Source organism: Myotis brandtii, unplaced genomic scaffold, assembly GCF_000412655.1.
Source record: "Myotis brandtii unplaced genomic scaffold, ASM41265v1 scaffold23, whole genome shotgun sequence".
NCBI classification, from domain to species: domain Eukaryota; kingdom Metazoa; phylum Chordata; class Mammalia; order Chiroptera; family Vespertilionidae; genus Myotis; species Myotis brandtii.
The window spans coordinates 4,953,243-4,974,636 of record NW_005358649.1 but is presented as its reverse complement, the minus strand read 5'-3'; the positions used below and the strand labels follow the sequence as shown (position 1 = coordinate 4,974,636).

General features: G+C 42.3%; 1 protein-coding gene across 9 annotated transcripts in view; it reads left to right on the top strand.

Annotated features, from left to right (window-relative positions):
* Positions 1-21,394, top strand: part of STAU2 (staufen double-stranded RNA binding protein 2) — a 220,675-nt gene that overhangs the window by 53,468 nt on the left and 145,813 nt on the right. For all 9 annotated transcript variants that reach the window (XM_014539847.1, XM_005866375.2, XM_005866373.2 and 6 more), the window contains 3 exons: positions 12,574-12,733; positions 14,378-14,485; positions 17,433-17,645. In XM_014539847.1, the coding sequence (XP_014395333.1) occupies positions 12,574-12,733; positions 14,378-14,485; positions 17,433-17,645 (481 nt within the window). The remainder of the gene's footprint in view (positions 1-12,573; positions 12,734-14,377; positions 14,486-17,432; positions 17,646-21,394) is intronic.

Here is a 21,394-nt window from a genome sequence, read left to right as displayed (position 1 = left end):
GGAGGAGGGCAGCATGGACCGTGGCATCCCCTGTGGCATTCCCCCCAGGATTGATGCTGGAAAAATCAAACATTAATTTAAGTTGCTCAGCATTACCTCAAAGTAGCTATCGTTCAAAGCAGGAGAGTTTTCTAAAAGTTTCAGGTACTCTTGTGTTTTATTTTTTGTCTTTCTTAAAAAATATGTATTTTTATTGACTTCAGAGAGAGGAAGGGAGAGGGAGAGAGAGAAACATTGATGTGAGGGTATAACATTGATCGGCTGCCTCCTGCATGCCCCTTACCGAGAACTGAGCCCAAAACCTAGGCATGTGCCCTGATTGGGAATTGGACCCGTGGCCTCTCGCTGCACGGGACAACGCCCAACCAACTGAGCCACCCTGGCCAGGGTGGTAATCTTCTGTTTTAGCAAAAAGGTCTTTTTACCCTTTTTATAGTGGGCAAGTATCCAGGTAGTTGAGCAAGTCCTTTTTCCCATTTGAGTCAGGGGATGGTGTTGGCTCCAAAGGCTCTGTGTAACTCCAATAAATCCTCTGGTGTGGATCACGATAAAGGTTATTACTAATCGAAGACATTTCTGAGACCCTTACATGATTATTATCAATCATTTGAAACTACTTGCATTGCCTGAATCAGACCACATATCTCCTCCATGTGACAGTCCTGCTAAAAAATTGTATTTCTAGTTTCAGTGCCGAGGAAGTCACCCAAAACTGCATTTAAAAAAGATACATGTCCTTCTACTGATTGTGGGAATATGAAGCAAAATGCTTATCCATTTGATTGTTATTGCAGGTGAGAGGATAAAATGTAGTTTGTAAAATAATTGATTAAACGTACCGATTCCTGGGCATACACATTTAAATGTTTAATTATAATTTTTATGATGTGTTGACGCCAACATTTTCCTATAGAAGCACAACTCAAGAGTTAATATTGGGCAACAGTGGGAAAATGGGATTTAGTATGAAAATATTTGCTTTATGTAACTCTTTTTTATGAAAGTAGCTAATGCATAAGTGACGGCAAGCTGTAAAAACAATTGGCTGGGAAAATGCCAAGTAAATTTTTTATATTCCAATGAATATCAGTTAACTACACATGATTGTTATCATTAAACTATATGCAAATGTCCAGCTAGATTCACTTAGATTCAGGTAAAAGAAAACCCCAAAACTAGAAGTATGCAATAAGTATAATTACTGTTTGCATCTCCAAACAAAGCACATTAATCTTCCTGTAATCCCACTGATGTAATGTCTCCGTGTTACTCTGGGGAGTATTTGAAGTGGGCAAGCATCCAAAGTTGATAGTTAATTCTGATCAGCAAAGGCACTGGAGTAGATGTCTGGGTTGGACGTTGTAACAAAGCAAACAATTTATAAAGCTTTTGGAAGATTTCAGTACAAACACAATCATCCATTTGATTCTCATATTCTAGACATTATAAAGTTAATTTATCCAAAAAAAAGACGAGAAGCCTCTTCAAAAAATATAATCTGATATTTGTATTTCTTTTAAATTTAAGCTTCTTGAAAACATGTATCTTTGCGTTCATGAGAATGAGGAAACAGAAGCATCTTAAGTATTTTCTAGAACCAATTTCAGACCCATTTTGTTGCTGGGAAGGACCTGAGAGAATCTGAATACTTAGTGGTTTTCAAAGAACCTTCTCAGACAGTCACAGACTGTTGATGGAATTGAATAATGAGAATCTTCTTACAACTCAAGGAAAAAATAGGCTGTATTTTTAATAATTTTCTTAGGAATCTGCTATTAGACTACTAGCACACAGTATTTAGTAAATCTGTATTAAAATCTTAGCATTGTATTTCTTTATGACGGAAAATAATGCATAAATAGACTAATTAGAAAACAGAAGAATAATGAAAAAATCATGTGGAATCCAATATCTTGATTGTAGGAAGAACCAATAAAATATGTAAATATGTACTCTAATCAAGGTAAATGTGATTTTAAAGCACAACTATGCAAAATATATAGTCTGATAAAGGGGATAGGGGGAACTCTACATGCACAGGAAATGAAACTTCTCACAAAGGACTACTTTGTTCAACTCATGGAAAACTTTTTCAGGACCTGGATGAAATGGGTAATTTTGTAGGAAAGCATAAATGACCAGAACTGACCTCAAAAGAAGAAAAAAAGCCCTGATTGCTATAGAAAAGGATAAGTATGGGGACACAGAGCTTGCTCCCACCCCACCTCCACCCTCTATCTCCACCTCCACCCCATCCTGAAGGAAAGTCTTTGGCCTGGAGGGATTCACAGAAAAATTTTATTGAGCTTTTGAAAAACAGAAAACAAATTATTTTGGGCAGTCAATAATTTCATGTGTAGCTCAACAATGCCAGTTTATTTTTATTTTTTTAAACAATGCCAATTTAAAAAATAAGAAAGGATAGAGCTTCAGGTCAATATTATTCATAGAAGATCAAAGGAAAAATTCTAATTGAAATTCTAATTAGACTTTGGCAATACATTGAACCACCGTAACCAAGTGGGATTTATTCCAGGAATGTAAATTTGTTTTACTATTAGAAAATATATTAATATAATAAATATAAAATTTATATATTTATATAAAATATAATAGAAACTCACTAATTAAGAGATAAAAAGTAAAAATTGTTAACTATCTGCACAGATGCTGAAAAGACATTTAAAAACCCATTTATGACTTTGAAAACAATAGATTATAAATAATTGAATACTTCTTTAACATTGTAAACTATATACTCCATAGATGCACACACATATATTCTTTCCTCAACCCCTCCACATCCCATCCCAACCCAATCAACCCAACCCTAACCCAACTCAGCTCTACCCAAGCCAACTTAATCCAACCTAACCCAATAGCTAGCATTGTGTTTAATGAGGATGTACTAGCTTGCCATTGAACTAAGAAACAAGGCAAAATGTCCATTCTCAACTGCTACTTAGTATTCTTTTGGAGGTATGGGCCAACACAATTAGTGAAAATAAAAGGATTAAAGTGGAAAGAAGTAGAAAAATGATAATTTTTGCAAATCAAATACGATTAGAACATTGCAGAGAATCAACTAAAAACCTATTAGAGGCAACAAGGTACAAAGTGAATATTCAGGACCCCAAAGCCTTCAGATTGACAAGCAAGGGAAGGGGAGAAGACCCCTGTAAAGAGGTGCTTCCCAGTCTTCAGCATGCACCAAAATCACCCCATCTTTAGCATGCACCACGGTGTGGTAATTCTGTAGAATCCTGGACTCCACCAAACAGTCTAGGTCCACCGCCTTGAGTCTGCATTATGACAGGTGTTCCTGGGCCCCACCGAGAGGACCGTGCTGGTGTCGAGAAATGCTGCCTGCGGAACGCACCCACCTTCCCATGCCATCACCCGTCACGCTGCACCAGCTTCCACGGCGCAGTCCGCAGTGCCGTGTACCTGTCTCCGATGCGTGCCTGTGCCCAGAGGGATGCTGGCCGCGCGTCCTGGAAGGGGAGCCCTCCAGGTTGCTCTGCCAGGGACCCTGTTTTTCAGTCGCCAAGTGGAAACTGCCCCACAGGTCAGCCACCACCCGGGAGGCACACGTTGCCGCCCCTGCCACCTGCCCTCTGTCCGGGGCAGGGCAGGGCAGGGCAGGGCAGGGCAGGGCAGAGTGGTGTCCTTTGGGGCCGGCGCTGCAGGAAGACATTGAGCAGAGCCTCCGGGATCCTTGCAGCCTCTCTTAACCTGCCAGGCTCCTAGGGGCTGTTCTGCTGGCGTGGATCGCTCATTTCCCACCAGTGTTCTCCTCACTTAATTCCTGTGTTTCCTAGTGTCACTCAGCCTGAATGGCCACGGGTGCTGGGCAGAACTGGAACTGGTTAAGTCCAGCTCCTCCGACTCTGCACTTGCCCCCAGGAAGCTGCAGAAAAAGCAGCCGTGCTGACGGCTTCCGTCGTGAAGCAGTGGACGTGGAGCTCTGCCCGCAGTCCGCTGTGGTCTAGTCACCCAGTCTCCTGTTTGCAGAGGTGACTTGCCGTGGCCTGCCACCTGCTCTCTCCGGCCTCTGTTTTGGGCAGACAGTGGTGAGAGACCTGTATTAGTCGGATTGCGGCGCTTCCCTCCTTTAAACCCTTCAGGGCTCCCACCGAATGTGGCCCTTAAGTTCTAATTTGCAGCCTGGATGCTTCTCAGACCTGTTTCCTAGCGCTCAGCCCCTGACTCATGGCTTCCCAGTATACGAACACTTGCTGTTTCTCCCCCAAACGCCCAATATGTTACCTCCCCAGGGCCTTTGCGCTTGCTGTCCCACTTGCTTGGAACACGTTTACCAGGTAGGAATTAGACCTTTAATAAATATTTGTTGAATTAATAATTGAATTCATATACTCCCCCAGGCAATCAGTCAAGGGCAGGAAGATCAGCTCATTAATTTTTTCAGCTCATTAATTTCCGAGAGTGGATGAGGGAGGGATGCTCTTAGTCCCCGGCCCTGCCCCCCAATTTGGGAGGCTAATTTCTGGGAGTCTGCCAAGATTGCAAATAGGGAGAATTGAGATCGCCTAGGAAGACAGTCTTGTCTTTGAGAAACAGATGATTGAACCCCAGGGAGCAGCAGCATTAAAAATTCCTTTTTTGTTGCAGTAAAATTAACATAACAAAATTCACAATTTTAGCCATCTTAAAGTGTTCCTTACTTCATCCACAGTGATGTGCAACCATTACCAGGGCCTAATTTCAGAGCATTTCATCACCTCCATCCCCATGACTCCCTTTTGCCCCTCTTCCCAGCCCCTGGCAACCACTACTTTTTTGTCTACTTTTTGTCAAATCTACTTTTTGTCTTTATGGGTTTACCTGTTCTGGACATTTCATCTACATGGAATCATTCCATATGTGGCCTTTTGTGTCTGGCTTTCACTTAGCATGTTTTCAGCGTTCATCCACATTGTAGCATGTGTCAGTACTTCATTTCTGGGAAAGGCTGTGTACCACTCCATTGTGTGGATATACTACATTTCGTTATTGATTCATCAGTTGATGGACCTTTGGGTTACTCGCATATTTCTTGTGTGGCTATTATGAATAATGCTGCTATGAACATTTGTGTATACATTTCAACACCTGTTTTAATTTCTCTTGGGTTTATATATCTGGGAGTAGAATTGCTGGGTCAAATGGTAATTCTTTATTTAACTTTGAGGAACTGCCAAAATGTTTTCCATGGTGGCTGCACCATTTTCCCGCCAGAATGAATAATCATTCTAGTTTTCCCAACATCCTTGCCAACACTTGTTTTCTGTTTTTGTTTGCCTATGGCCAGCCTAGTGGATGTGAAGGGGTATCTCATTGTGGCTTTGATTTACATTTCCCTGATGGGAACATCAACGTTTAAGCACAGGCTCCAGTTAGGAGAGGAGACGGAAAGCTAGAGAATAGTAGGACTGCAGTCAAATCGGTCTCCTGGACTTCTGGGCCCCTGGTATTCTCCTTGGTTACAGACGTGACCACTAGCCTACAGAGCTCTTCAATATCTGCCAGATCTCTTATGTCTAGTTGTGGTTTTTAAAAAAATATATTTTTATTGATGTCAGAGAGGAAGGGAAAGGGAGAGAGAGATAGAAACATCAGTGATGAGAAAGAATCGTTGACCTGCTGCCTCCTGCACACCCCCTGACTGGGAATCGAACCGTGACCTCCTGATTCATAGGTTGACGCTAAACCACTGAGCCACGCCGGCCTGGCTCCTGTGTCTAGTTTGACTCAAATTGCCTTGGTGTTTCCAAGTGTGGCATGGCTTTTCCAAAGTTACCATGGGTAGCTCTGCATTGTAAAGCGCTCACCCCATTCATTCAGAGGCAGCAGAGTGCAGAGGGTAAAAGCATGTTAACTGCCTGGGTGCAGATGCTGACTCCAGTGGACAGCTTAGTTAGCCTCTCTGTTCCTCATATCCTCGCGCGGAAAATGACGTTGGGGCTGTCCTGGCGACTGAAGGAGATTAGTGTGTAAAGTGCTCGGAATAATGCCGGCACAGAGTGAGTGCCTTGTGCGCTTGTGCTGTAATCATGGTGATGATGATGACGATTTATCTAGATATTCTCTTAGGGAAGGGGCAAGAATAGGTTTATGCTGGATCCGAGTGTGGGATTGAGGGTGGTGATTGTGTGTTTGCTCAATGGGCTCTTTGATAGCATGCTCTGCTTTCCATGGTCCTATTGTGGTGCTGGTGTCAGCAACACAGTGTAAATTATTTACTCTTGTGGCTCATAGGCTGTATTTCACAAGTCATGTCACTTAATCCAATTTACATTTTAGACTTAGATTTACCTTTATTTGTTTGGACAGGGACTAGACTTGCTTCGATTAAACATTTTTTTTCCTGTTATTACTGTAGTACAATTGTATTACTTTAAAAAAAATGTGGAATTGTGAAAGAAAACATCACTTATAATTGCATCACTTCGAAACACCCTGTCCCAGCTCTAAGCGCACATCTTCCTGTATTTTCCCTGAGGCATTTCAAGCGTAATTATAATCATTCTACAAACAGAACAGAAGATCCTTACAAGTCTTTGAGAGCTTGTTTCAGCTGCCCTGCGAATCTCTTCTAATAGGTCCTAATTTTTGAAATTCCTCGAGACTTAACATCTAGATCCCATAAAAGATATATTTTCAAAATTTATAGATGTGAATAGAGAAAGAACCCTCTCCTATCTAGACATTTTATATACATATAATCTTGAAAAGATGCCAAGGACTGTTTTATAGCTTTCTGATAAAACCTATTATTTTTCTACAGCAAGAAAAAGAATGCTTAGCAGTGCCAAAAAAGTGTACAAAGAGTCAAAATAATCAACATGTCATTCGAATTCTAAGTTTTGGCATTTAGGGTTCTTTAAACATAGATTCTGCAAATATTTTGCAGATAAGTAAACTGAGATAGAAAGACTAAGTGACATTTCTGTTTTCAGTCAACGTTGGAAATAAACACAGAAACCTAAAGCCTCTCCTTATTAGATCAGAAGATAGCATCTTCCTATATTTTTATTCATAAACCTGTGGAAGAGATATGAACACTTAAGCTGTGCTGAGATGTATGAAGGGTGCTATCAAGTAAAACGAGGCAATTATTTTTCAGTTTTTAAAAGTTCTGATGTTATTTGGAATATGTCTTTCTCACCTTGTAAAAGTGATACTTAGGAAAGTGGAGATGTTGGAGAATGGGAGGGAGGATACACAGATTTTAGTTTAGAAAGATGATATAGAAGGAGTCTGTGAAAAGGGCATTGCCAGGCTTGTATGGCTCAGTGGTTGAGCGTCACCCTATGAACCAGGAGGTCAGGGTTCGATTCCCGGTCAGGGCATAATGCCTGGGTTTTTGGGTTCAATCCCTAGTAGGGGGCGTGCAGGAGGCAGCCAGTCAATGATTCTCTCTCATCATTGATGTTTTTATCTCTCCTTCTCCCTTTCTCTCTGAAATCAATAAGAAAAAAAATGGGAAAAAAAGGGCATTAATGAGGTAACTTTAGAGAAGACGGCAAAGACGTTGTTGTAACTGACAGTGAAATAAATACAAGAATAAGAATACTTATATTCTTATAATAGGACTTATAGAAGAATGTAATACCTTCCCTCTGCTCAATTAACAAAGCAAAACTGTTATAAGGAATGTCAGATAGTAATTCAGAGGAACCGAGTGTTCTCCGTTTCTTAATTTTGGTGTCAACTTGTGATATCTTGAAGATAGACCAAATCTAAAGACTTTTTTGGGATCTAAAGAAAAGAAAGCTTTTATTTTATCTGAAAATGTATTTGTTTGTTTAGTTTTTGTAAGACTCAGAACAGACGGAGGACAAAGAGGCTTGGACAGAGTGGCCTGACCAGCAGCCTTGATCAGATTTGGACGGTCAGGCCATGTGGCCCGTGGTGGCCGTTATTCTGACTTGTCACTCTGCTGGGTCCCTCAGTTGGGCCTGTTTGAACCTGGTTGGCTTGACATCCTGTAAAAACCTGGAGTTTCACCATAGAGTTTTTTTGGTTTCAGCAGCTGTTCAGTCAAACCCTCCTGAATTCTGTTAGGGGACCTGAGGTGTGAAAAGAAGCCTGAGGTGCCCTGGCCTGCCCAGGACACAGCCAACTGAAAAGACAAATCCGGACCCAGGTGGAGAGGGTGACAGGTCGCTAGGAAACTCCTTAAGCGTTCCCTGAGCTCTGAAGTTAGGCAGACGTGAGGTTGACTCCCAACAACTCTGTTACCTGTCCAGGTGACCATGGGGACGTCTGTCTCACCAGGCTGCCGAGAGGATTAAGGAGAAAGAGATACAGGCACCCGAGCCTGGGGCTCTGAGGCAGGGCTGTGTGGCCCTTGGCCTGCACGGATTTTGCAGTCGTCACAGGAGCTGTGTTGCAGGACGTGGCGCGGTTATGGGGCATCGGTTCCTTGCGTGAGGATTGTGTCTCGTCCCCAGGAACTGAGTCAGCAGACCAGGGTTGGAGCGCAGGAACCTGCGTTTTAAACCAGCACTACGGATACGGATGAAAGTGGAGTCACACTTTGCAAAATACTAGTATACTTTGGAGGTTAGTGGGTAGAAGCCATTTGACCCTGAAACTTTAATAGCTTGGGTGGGTGCGTTTTCCCGGCTCATCTTTTTACAGTAATCACTGTGGGGATCTAAGCATTGGCCACAACATTCTAATTAAGAAAAACCATTCAGGAATAGCAGTGTAAGCTTAGGTAAATAAAAAAATGTGCAGAAAGATGTTTGTCACTTACCATACGTACTTCACCAAAAAAGTGAGCTTAATGTTTGAAATAAATAAAAATAGAAACAGGAACTCCATTAATTAGCACATCGCTTTAAAGTTAATACACTTGGAGTGTGTCTTTACCAAAGGAAACAAATATTTAGAGACCAGGACGTAACACACACACACACACACACACACACACACACACACACACACAGCATTTCGCATTGTCCGTCCTATAGTTCAATCTGGGGGCCATTAATGAGAGTGATCTGGTTAATCTTAATTGTCGTGATGATATGAGAAGATGTGATCTCTGAGTTATTCAGACCACGTGGGGTAGGTTATTAAGAACCATTGTTAAGTCAGGGGACGGAGTGAGAAGGGAATGCAACTAGTCAGGCGTCCGGTTTCGGTATTTCCTGTTGTTAGCGCGAGAATGTTTCAGAACACAACGTACCTAATTTTCCCTCTGATACTCCTGTGGTATAATTTATATATACATATGTATCCACATGCACGCACATACTACGCACACACAGAGCCCTGCTTGATGGCCAAAAGGGAAGAGGCCCCAAGGGCTCTTTAGTGTACAATTAATATTTTGGTTAGAAAATCAGCAGATTGTTTCAGTATGGTTATGTGTGATGACATCATATTCCAGTAAAGTTATAATGAACAGAAATTTTGTTTGTCTCTGTGGCAAACCGAAATGAGTTTTGTAATTGTCAGCAGGCCAGAGTGATTACAGTGGCGCCCACTCCCTCTCCTGTAGTTAAAGGTCTGCTCGCATTCCACTCGCGGACCTCTGCTTTCAGCAGTGTGTAATTGACTGTAAACATTCGCTCCACGGGGAGAGCTGGCCGTGTAAGATCTCAGGAGTCCATTTCTGATTTCAGGTTGTCTGTTTTAAAAGGCTCGGTTGGTAGTGGAACCAGTTTAAAACATGCATCGAGCCCAGCCGGTGTGGCTCAGTGGTTGAGCGTCAACCCATGAACCAAGGGGTCCCTGGTTTGATTCCTGGTCAGGGCACATGCCCAGGTTGCAGGCTTGATCCCCAGTTGGGAGCGTGCAGGAGGCAGCTGATCTATGTCTCTCTTTTATCGTCGATGTTTCTATCTCTCTATCCCTCTCCCTCTCTCTCTCAAATTAATAAAAACATATTTAAAAAAACTTGAAGACCCTTCAGATCTTTCTGCTCTGTCTCACCTGTTCTTAAAACTTTCTAAGTGTTAACTTAGTCAATTCCCCCATTAGTGAAGTGCTCTTATTTAAAACAAACAAAACATGCATCGAATTCTGTAGAGGTGGGAAAATGAATTTTGTGGGACACAGAAATCACCTGCATCCATCCTATTAGTCTGTCCAAATTTCTGCATTAAAATAATTAAAAATGAAACAGGTAACAGGAGATTGCACTTTACTACACTAGTTATTGGAATCAAAGAGAAAAAAAAAGTGTGGTTTTTAATGCTTTTGAGTCTTTGCATGTTTTAAAAAAAATAGTCTGTTACGACAAGTAATTTTTTTTTCTTCCTTTAACTTTTTCATCTTTGCCAATTAAAAATGAGAAGGTATGACATAATAAAACACATTTAAAAATACTTTATCTTAAAAGAAATTAATGGGAAAACTGCGGGCCAAGAAAATTGACTCTAAGAATTGAAAACAGCGATTTCTCCCTCCTTCTCAGACTCTGGCTTTCTCCACTGCTAATTGCCTCCCTGACGGGGTGTTGTTTCTTTTCTGATTGCGGCCTGCTTTCATCGCCTTCACTGCCGTCTACTATTTCCCCTGCCTTTTGATCACCGGCATGAATCAGAGCCCAGCCTCAGGCTCTCTTTCTGGGTTCCTTTCTGCTTTCTTTTTCCAGGTGCTCATCCACTCACATGGTTTCAGTTAGTGCCAGCCTCCCACAGCTGTGGGGTCAGTGCCGACCTACACGCTCGCCCAGCACCTGCAGGAAGCCTTCACCATTAGTCCCATCTGCCCGCAGATCCTTACGGGATGAGCGCTGCGCAGTTGATCTCAGGTCGGATATAGCGTATCACTCCATGGATGTCCACTCGCCATCTGAAAGGACGAGGGCATCGATTGGACTTCTTTTTGCTGGGATACAGACATTTTTCCGCACTGGAGTGATTTTGCACTTCAGTTTTCAGCATTATTATAACGCACCATTCCATCCAAATCAGTCCTGTGAGTTTTGCTCACTCATCTGCCTTGACCTGTGCGTAGCGTTTGACACTCAACCCCTCGCTTTTCCATGATAGACTTTCCCACTTGGCTTCCAGAAAGGAGGACACCCTGCCTGCCTGGATTTCCTGTCTGGCTTTCAAGTCCTGTCTGGCTTTAACGTCCAGCGATACATTGAAGATTCCCAAATTTTATTCCCACCTTGGACCTCTTTTTCTAGAGTCCAGACTCATAAATCCAACTGTCCATTGGACATCTCCATGTGGATGTCTGACAGGCCTACTAACTTCACACCTTCAAACCAGAGCGGCTGACGTCTGCCCACCAGCAATCCCCTTCCTTGCCTCCGCTCTCCTATTCCGTAGCCAGTTCTTGGGCAAACCCTGTCTCTCTACTTTTGAAATTCACTTGGAATCCACTGCTCTCGTCACTTCTTCTGCTGTCACGTTCGTTCAGGCCTCGGTCATCTTTCCCGTGTTACTGTGCTAGTTTCCTAATAGATCTCCTGGCTTCTACCATCCTTCCCTATAGTCTGTTCTCTACGTAGTAGTTAGATGATCCTTCAAAAATGTGAGCCACGTCATGTCACTTCTCTGGTGGTGGCCATTTCACTCCATGAGTAGAAGTCAAGTCCTTACAGTGATTTCTAAGGACGTCCCTAAGCGACCTTGGCCACCTCCTCTTATCGGCTTCCCTTTCCTCTCTCCCTCGACTCTAAGAAGATGACCATACTCTGAGGTACTTGAACGTGTGTGGCATGCTGCTGCCTCAGGGCCTTCGAACTTGACATTGTCTGCTTCCTCTGCACCATCCCAGGGGATCTGCACGGGTTCCTCCCTCACTTATTTTAGGTCTTTACCCGGCTGTCATCTCAGTGAGGCCCTCCCTGGCCACCCCATCTAACACCCACCTCCCTGACACGTCTGAACCTTGGCCTCTTTAACTGTTTATAACAGGTGTCTCTAACATACTATGTTTTGCATATTTACCTTATTTCTTGTCTGCTCTACTTCAATGTGTGTCATTGTCACGCTCCCCTGTCAAATAATTGCTGTGTTAATGGATTTTATTGCATATCACCTTAATATTTTTCTTCTTGATGTCTTCTAGGTTTGTTCTTTCTTCTTACACCCTCTTTTATCGTCTCAAGTCCACATCACTGCAGCTCTTCAGTAGCTCTTCTCTGCCGTAGGCTCATTCAACTCAAACCTGCCAAAATCTTTACCTTAAATACATTTTATTATTATAATTTCTACCTACAAATTGGGTTAAACACCCTGTGCTTTTTGATGTTGAATCTGATCTTATTTCTTTGCAAAGTACTTATTATCACTTTGGAGGAGTAACTCCACCTCTCTGCCCTCCCATTTCTCATCATAACGATCTGCTAAAAGCACAAGAGTCTGCTTGTTGTCACCAGAATGGCCTTGCTTCTCGCCGTCCTCTGCGGTGGCTCCCGGCCTTCACCAGACCATTGGCCCACTCCTGTTAAAATCTTGTCTGAAAGCTTGAAGTTAAAATTTGATTAGGGTTCATACGAGGGCATAGTGCATTATCTGGTTGGTATCACTTTAAACAAAACAAATCTGATTATAGAGTGATTTTATCGGACTAACATTCCTATTTTCTTTTCTTTAGGTATCATTGCCCGATGCCTAAGATCTTTTACGTTCAGCTGACTGTAGGAAACAATGAGTTTTTTGGGGAAGGGAAGACTCGACAAGCTGCTAGACACAACGCCGCCATGAAGGCCCTCCAGGCGCTGCAGAACGAGCCCATTCCCGAGAAGTCCTCTCAGGTGTGTGTGCTGCTGCTGCAGGGTCGCTGGCTCTCTAGGTCCCCGGGCGGTGATCCAAAAGACAAATGTGTGCATTTTCACAAACAGAAGAAATAATCTCCTGATAGGAAGGAAGAGGAGAGTGGCGATCTCTGTTAATTTGCTTCTCAGATGGATTACCTGTCTACTATCCTGGACTTGTCCTTGCCAGGATGACCTTGCCTTTGAGAACTTGGGTTCACCAATGGAGTGCACTTCCCAGGCAGCTCAGGATCTGGGAATGTGTACAAGGATGAGAAATAACATTCACTTACTTTGAGTTTAATGCTACATTTACTGAGCATGAATTGTGTTGTGTTGATTTGGAATCGAAGAATTTAAAGTGGAGGAGATCATTATGGATATTTCCAGTCCTGCCTAATTTTTACGATTGAGGATACCGAGGCTTTTGTTGGCCCCTTCTCATGGCTTCAGCTGCCTTCTCTGTTGACTTCAGAAGAGTATCTCCAGCTCAGGCATGTGTCTGAGTCCTCTTCTTACTGAGCTCTCCTCTTAGTTATTTCAAACCACACAGTTCCACCTCTACAGTTCCCCGCGCCTCGCGGAGGCTGGTCTGGTTAATGGCAGACTTAGGTAGTTTTCTCCTGGACACGTTCATTAGGACATCTATCTGTTTTCCCACTACATCGAAAGCCTCCTGGCGAAGGATACCCTCCCTTTATCTCTGTTACTTACACTATGTCCAGCGTATGTGGGGTCCTCCCTCCAGATGTGCTAAGTAAGTAAGTGAATTGGTGCCAGGGCCAGACCCTCAGCTCCAGAGTCCTGGTTTGCATCCTTTATTCTTTCTACAGCTTAGTTTTCATAGAAGGTGCAGTATCATGTTATAACACCAGTGGAGGTACTGTGTGTACAAGAGTGTGTGTGTGTATATAGAGATTTTAAAAATATATATATTTTTATTGATTTCAGAGAGGAAGGGAGAGAAAGAGAGAGATAGAAACATCAATGATGAGAGAGAATCACTGATCAGCTGCCTCCTGCACACCCCACAAGGGATTGAACCAGAAACCCAGGCATGTGCCCTGACTGGGAATCGAACTGTGAACTCCTGGTTCATAGGTTGATACTCAACCACTGAGCCATGCCGGTTGGGCTGGATAGAGATTTTTAGAGAACTGGATAAACTCAAATTGGTGTGTGGTTGAGTAAAAGACTTCCACGCTTGGCATTTATTCTACTTTGAGGGGAAAAAGTGAAAAGTCAAACAACAAAGAGCCTCAGAGCAGCTCTTGCCTGCTCTGCTTACGCAGTGGTTCCCAACCTTCTGGCCCTTTAAATACAGTTCCTCATGTTGTGACCCAACCATGAAATTATTTTCGTTGCTACTTCATAACTGTAATGTTGCAACTGTTATGAATCGTAATGTAAATATCTGATATGCAGGATGGTCTTAGGCGACCCCTGGGAAAGGGTCTTTTGACCGCCAAAGGGGTCTCGACCCACAGGTTGAGAACCTCTGGGCCTTACAGGGACTCCACAGGATCAGTCTGGGGTTTCTGTCTCCTACTGTATTTTCTGTTAGATGGGCCTCCTGACTGTAGACTGTGTGCGACGTGTGTTCCAAAGTGAAGACTCAGTGCCATCCTGTTTTTTGTGATTTAGAATGGCGAATCCGGAAAAGAAATGGATGATGACAAAGACGCCAATAAATCTGAGATCAGCTTAGTGTTTGAAATTGCTCTGAAGCGAAATATGCCCGTCAGTTTCGAGGTATGTGCTCAGAGGAGAGCTTCCCACCCTCACCCCTGCTCCTCACTAACTCAGATAAGCATCCAGCTAAGTGAAGTGAGTGGGTATCCTCGTGTCCTGAAAGAGTGCGTGTGCTTCCTGTGCTCACACTCTGTCCGGCAATGATGTAGGCCCCGGGGAGAGAAGAACTTACGGAATGTCATGGGTTCCTGCATGTGCCTGACCAGGAATTGAACCGGCGACCTCTTGGTTCCTGGGTTGATGCTCAGCTGCTGAGCCACACTGGCCGGGCTCCTGCTTACCTCTTTCGCTTTTCCGTATTGAGCCATCTGTATATATCATATCTCAGTTTTCCTCGTAAAGTTTATTTTCTCATTGTAAGTTAATTTGTAGTACTCCAGAGGGTTCGGTGTTTAAAATAGGATCAAATTGAAAATATCCAAGTTAGTATTTAGTGACACATGCATTAATATCCAGTTTCTTCTGTACTTGCCAAAATATGTTTACATTTTACTAAGCCACTAAGTAAGCAGCTGTCTACTTTGCAACTAGATAAATAGGTGACAGAAATATGTATAAAATTGTGTGACATTAAAAATAGGAAAAAACATTTTCAATATTATAATTCCTTCTATATTAAGAGGTTTCTAATTTTGCAACTCAAATACCTAGAAAATAGGCAAAACCCAGGAAATAAGCTGACACGGTCGTGGAGTGTCCTCCTTCCAATTGGGGTGACGTTCAGCACTAGAAAGCTCCCACATTTAACTCACTAGCAGGGTCGACTGACCTTGGCTGAGAACCTGTTTGCTTTCTTCTCAGACACAATTCCTGCAAATGGGGCTGCCTGATGTCCGCCTGCAGCAGATGGAAAGCAGCGCCCTGGGGCAGGCAGGGGCAGAATGCACTGGAGGGCTTATTAGGCCCAGCAAGAAACGATAGGGACAGATGGAAAGCCAATCAAAGTAATTGCATAGACTTGGAAACTACAGTGGGGCCTTGACTTACGAGTGTCCTGACTAACGAGTTTTTCGAGATACGAGCTTTGAGTTGCGAGCTAAAATTCGGGTTACGAGCCAGCTTCAGATACCCCACCGCTAGTTGGCGCAGCGAACGTCACAGTGAATGCCACAACATCAGCCCAGCATCACGTGTCTCACTCATTCACTGTTGATTTGACATATGAGTAATTTGAGTTACGAGCTCCGTCACGGAACGAATTAAACTTGTAAGTCAAGGCCCCACTGTATTGGATTTGGGCCTTAAAGGCTACAGTGAATAGGGACAGTTTTATCAGTCTTAGAAGCCCTTGGCGGCATCAGTATACGTTACAGAATATTTGATGTTCAAATGGTGACCTCATGCCAGCAATAAAAGGTTAATAACTATTTGGTATTCTCTATTAAGTCAGTACAGCATATAGGTGTTTGTTGTTTATTTATTTTTTTTTACATTGTATTTTATTGTTGACAGTATTATAGTACAGTTGTCTCCCATTTTCTCCCTTTTGGCCCCACTTCGCCCACCCCCGCCTTCCCCATGCAATTGTCTGTGTCCATGGGTTGTGCATATATGCTCTTTGGTTAATTTCTACCTGTTCCCTTCCTCCCAACACCCCTCCCCCTTTCCCACTGGGATCTGTTATTTTGTTCCATGCATCCATACCTCTGGAACTATGTTGTGTGTTATTGTTTTTTTTAATTCAGGAGGATGGCCAGCAAAGTGGTTAAAATAAACAGTTTTGGTATTTCAACTAGTAAACTTAAATTACTTGGACAGCATGCTTATCGTAAGTTCCTTATCCCTAGCATTGTTGAATTACTGAACTATTGCTTTCTTTTCCTCATTGGCATCCAGTATTAAAAGACGAACTTTTAATATGCTGTTAAATAGGAAACTGTTTAACTCAGTAGGGTACCTTTTATAGCTTAAAACTGTGAAGGAGACGGAAGTTTTGAGCACTCAGGTTTGGGGAGGCATCTTTCCTCGAAAGTTGTCTTACTTTAAGTGAGCACATTGGTACAGGGTTTGGGAGCATCCACAGCTGACAGAGTCACAATCCATAACCCTAGGAAGCTAGGAGTTTTTATGGCATATCGACTAACCTTTTAAAGATCATGTCAGAGAGTAAACATTCCTTTCTATAAAACAGCCTTTGAAGGTTTATGTCAAAAATAGGTTATTTTTGAGTGGCTTCCCCATGCAGGATGCGGGATGGCTGGTAGAACTCTCTTAAGACGTGGTCCCCATCCTCCAGGAACGTACTCTTCCAGAGAAAATGCGATACCGTACACGTATCATTTTCAGTGCCCTGTGTACCTAATATAATGTGATGTGTTTTACGTTCTTAATTTTCTGTTCTATAAGAAATGAGTAATCATTGGAAGAAAATAGGAGATGTCTATAATACTATCAACATAAAACAAGATTTTAAAAAATACATATTTTTATTGATATCAGAGAGGAAGGGAGGAGAGAGAGATAAAAGCATCAATAATGAGAGAGAATCAGTGATTGGCTGCCTCCTGCACACCCCCTACTGGGTATCGAGCTTGCGACCCAAGCATGTGCCCTGACCCAAATTGAACCCTGACCTCCTGGTTCATAGGTCATCGCTCAACCACAAGCCATCCTGGCTGGGCTAAAATTATTTTTGAAAAGAAAAGATGGTAACCATAATGAGAATTGCCTGTTTTAAAATGGGTAAAAAATAATTTTGAGTGTGAATTGAATGTGTTTACTTAGATTTCTGTTCGCCCAACTTCAGTCTCTTACGCATTGTAAATATTGTAACTGAATAGTTCTTATATAATACCTTTCTAACAGGTTTATTAAAGAAACCTATAATTTTGGCATCATTCTTCATTTCTATTTTGATTATGATAGGAACATTAAGAAAGATCCATGCTATAAGGACACGTTCTGAGTGTGCCTGTATGTTATTTACTATTGTATTTTTACTTTATAGGTCATTAAAGAAAGCGGACCACCACATATGAAAAGCTTTGTTACTCGGGTGTCCGTGGGAGAGTTCTCTGCAGAAGGCGAGGGAAATAGCAAAAAGCTCTCCAAGAAGCGCGCTGCGACCACCGTCTTACAGGAGCTTAAGAAACTCCCACCTCTTCCTGTGGTTGAAAAGCCAAAACTATTTTTTAAAAAACGCCCTAAAACCATAGTCAAAGTAAGTGTGTGCTTATGAACATGAGTCAGTTTTACTGTGTGAATGTTCCGGTAACTATAGAGAAAAGTTTCCCCACAGGGCAGGCGTCTCAACCTATGGATTATAAACAGTCCCAGAGTCAGGGTTGGGCATGTGACTCTAAATCAGTTAACAATTGTGTTTTGCTTTTTAGACACTTGCATACCTGTGTTTGTTCATCCAATAATACCTTACATACGGACAGTTTTTTATGGCTCACAAAGTACTTTCTTGTTCATGATCACCTTTAGTATAGAATACTTTCTTGTTCATGATCACCTTTAATATAGAATACTTTCTTGTTCATGATCACCTTTAGTATAGAATACTTTAGTATAAAACACTTTCCCATCCGTGATCACCTTTAGTGTAATACTCATCAGGACTGTGTAAGGTAGAGGATGTTACCCCTAACACATCCAAAGCATTTGTTCACTTTTATTCACCTGTCGCGTGGAGTAACCTGAACTGCTCTGATCTCTGCACCACACTGCTGTACATAGTGTCTTCTTAGGACATCTGAAATGGGTAAGGATATGGGGGGGGGGCGATGAATAATGCCGACCTGTGACAGGAGCAGCAGCTAGTGAATGGGAAGCACTGTGTGTGTGCGGGACTTAGTATTTATTAATAATACAAATAATAAGCACTCAATAAGTATTAAATATTGTTATTTTATGTCTGATTCTGTCTGTTCACATGGTACCTTGGTTTTTAGCATTTTTGTCGCTTCCTCACATGTCTTATACATCTAGGGTCTACACTTCTTTTTTTTTTAAATATATTTTATTGATTTTTTACAGAGAGGAAGGGAGAGGGATAGAGAGTTAGAAACATCGATGAGTAAGAAACATCGATCAGCTGCCTCTTGCACACTCCCCACTGGGGATGTGCCCGCAACCAAGGTACATGCCCTTGACCGGAATCGAACCTGGGACCCTTCAGTCCGCAGGCCAATGCTCTATCCACTGAGCCAAACTGGTCAGGGCGGGTCTACACTTCTTTATACGCAATAGAAGTAGAGAAAATATCTGTGGATGAGTTGCCTTGATTTTTAAGACAGATAATAAAGCTGTCACGTTGTCTCATTGGATCCTCTCAGTCAGTCCATGATGTAGGTGCTATCCCTGTTTCGCAGACGAGGTCCTTGGTGTTTAAGAAGCTCACCCAAGATTCGGTAGCAGAGTCAGGGGTCAGGTCTAGTCACGTGACTGAAGAGCCCATTTGAAACTGGTTGCTTGGGAACTCCTTTTGAGTTACTCTGTAGAGTTAAAAACGTAAGACTCCCTGATGGTGTCTTTGGGCTTATATCCTGTTTTAATGTTTTCTTCTATAAGATGAGACTGCAAAGAAGGCTTTCTGATAAAAGTTTCTGTCCTTACTGGTTTGTAGAGTGACACTGTAAGAGCTGATAACCAAGGAATAACCTCATTGTCAAGGGTGCTGGTAGTTCATTTCAGTGAAGGGAAGAAACCAGTCACTCTTAGCTTTTTCAGAATGCCATTATTATCTAAGTGCATTTGTGCATCTGGTCCTTTGTCTTTGGAATCTGTATCAACAACAGTACCTCTGGCACGTAAGACATTCTGATGAAAGAGGCAAATTAAGCAAGAAGAGAGGCAAGGTGCCATTGAAGGACAGTCGTTTGAACATCTTCACGAACTAGGCCACCTCTTCTAACGCCAGACTTAAAGCTTCCCTTTACCTTTTCATTGGTATTCAATCTTAGACTCATAAATTATTGTCTATGTTTGTCTTTTCTCATCAGTCCTTCTGATTTACTTAATCTTTATTGTTTGGTATGTAAATAAAAGGGGAAACCAGGGTTTTACCCAAACTAAAAATTTCCCTTTTCTCTCTTCTCACGTTCCCCTAACCGTTGCAGTATTGTTGCCCTCATTTTCTCTCTTACCTCGCCCTGGGCGTCGTACTTCATACTCCCCAGGCTTCGATTCCGTCTTTATGTGGATGATTCTCAAATACTCTATTGTACTCTACCCTGCTGCCTGGACATCTTCACTTAATATTTCACAGGCCCCTCAAACTCCGTGTCCAAAACTCCATGTTCCCTTCTAAATCGCGTTCCCCTCCAGCATTCCTCATCAGTACCGGCACCCCGTGCAGCTGCTGAAACAGGCACCTGGGGTCCTTTCCTCTCCCCCACGCCTCAGGCCCAGTCCGTCATGCCCGACTGGGGCCATCCCTTACATAGTTCTTAAGTTGGTCCATTTCCTTCCACCCCTCTGCTCCCCTTTGGTCTAAGTCACAATCAACTCTCACCTGAACTAGTACAGTTGGTTTGAAATTGGCCTTCGTGCAAGTACTCTGGACATCAAATGGTCTTTTAAAAAGTGTTATCTTTTATTTATTTCTTTTTTCTTTTTGTTGAATTTACGGAGGTGACACTGGTTAACAAAATTATACAGGTTTCAGGTGTGAAATTCTACAACACATTATCTGTACACTGTATTTTCTGTTCACGACCCCAAGTCAAGTCTGTCCACTATCATTTATCCCCCCCACCCAGGCCCTCCTCCACCACTTCCACCTCCTCCCCCAGCAGTCACCACACTATTGTCTGTGTCCATGAGTTTAGTAGTACATGAGCCTTGTGAAGTGTTGTTCAAATCTTCTGCCCACCTAGAAAAATGTGAGTGCCCATTCAAAAAATTGATTTTTATAGACAGGAAGGGAGAGAGAGAGAAGGAGTGAGAGAGGGAGGGAAGGAAAAAAGGAGGAGAGAGAGAGAGCAAGAAATATCCATTTGTTGTTCCACTTAGTATGCATTCATTGGTTGATTCTTGTATGTGCCCTGACAGGGATCTAACCCACAACCTTGTTGCATCAGGACGATTCTCTAGCCAACTGAGCACCTGGCCAGGGCCTGGTTGTCCATTTAAAATAATACATTTAATAGTGAGTTTTGAGAAGTCTTTATATATTCTGGATACAAGTTCTTTATCAAATACACAGTTTGCAAATATTTTCTCCAAGCCTGTGATTTGCATTTTTTAAAGAACAGAGGTTAATAATTTCAAAGAAGTCCAATTTATTGTCATTGTTATTATTTTTATGGAATGTGATTTTTGGTGTTGTATCTAAGAAATTGTCATGCAACCCAAGTCACAAAAATTCCCCTTGTATGTTCTTCTGGAAGTTTTACAGTTTTAGATATTACATTTAAGTCTATGAGCCATTTTAAGTTAATTTTTGAAAACCCGACCAGTGTGGCTCAGTTGGTTGGGCATCGTCTTGTGCACTTGAGGGGTTGCTGGTTCAATTCCCAGTCGGGGTACATTCCTTGGGTTGTGAGCTTGATCCCTGGTCTGGGGGGGAGGGGGTTGGGGGTGGTAGGAGGTAGCCGATCAATAGTTTTCTTTCACATTGATGTTTTTCTCCCTCTTTCTTCCTCTCTCTCTAAAAATCAATTTACAAGTTTAAAAAAAATGGTATAAAGTACAGTTTGAAAAAAATTTTTTTTTTGCATATGAATTTCCACTTGTTCTAAATCCATTGGTTGAAAAGACTATCCTTTATCCACTGAATTGCTTTTGCACTTTTGTGGAAAACCAGATGACTGCATATGTGTGGATCTGTTTCTGGACACTCTTCTGTTTCATTGGTCTGTCTTTATGCTGATTGTACACATACTGTCTTTGTTGTCATAGCTTTGTAGTGAATTTGAAATCAGAGAGTTTGAGTCCTCCAACTTTGTTCTTTTATCAGAGTTG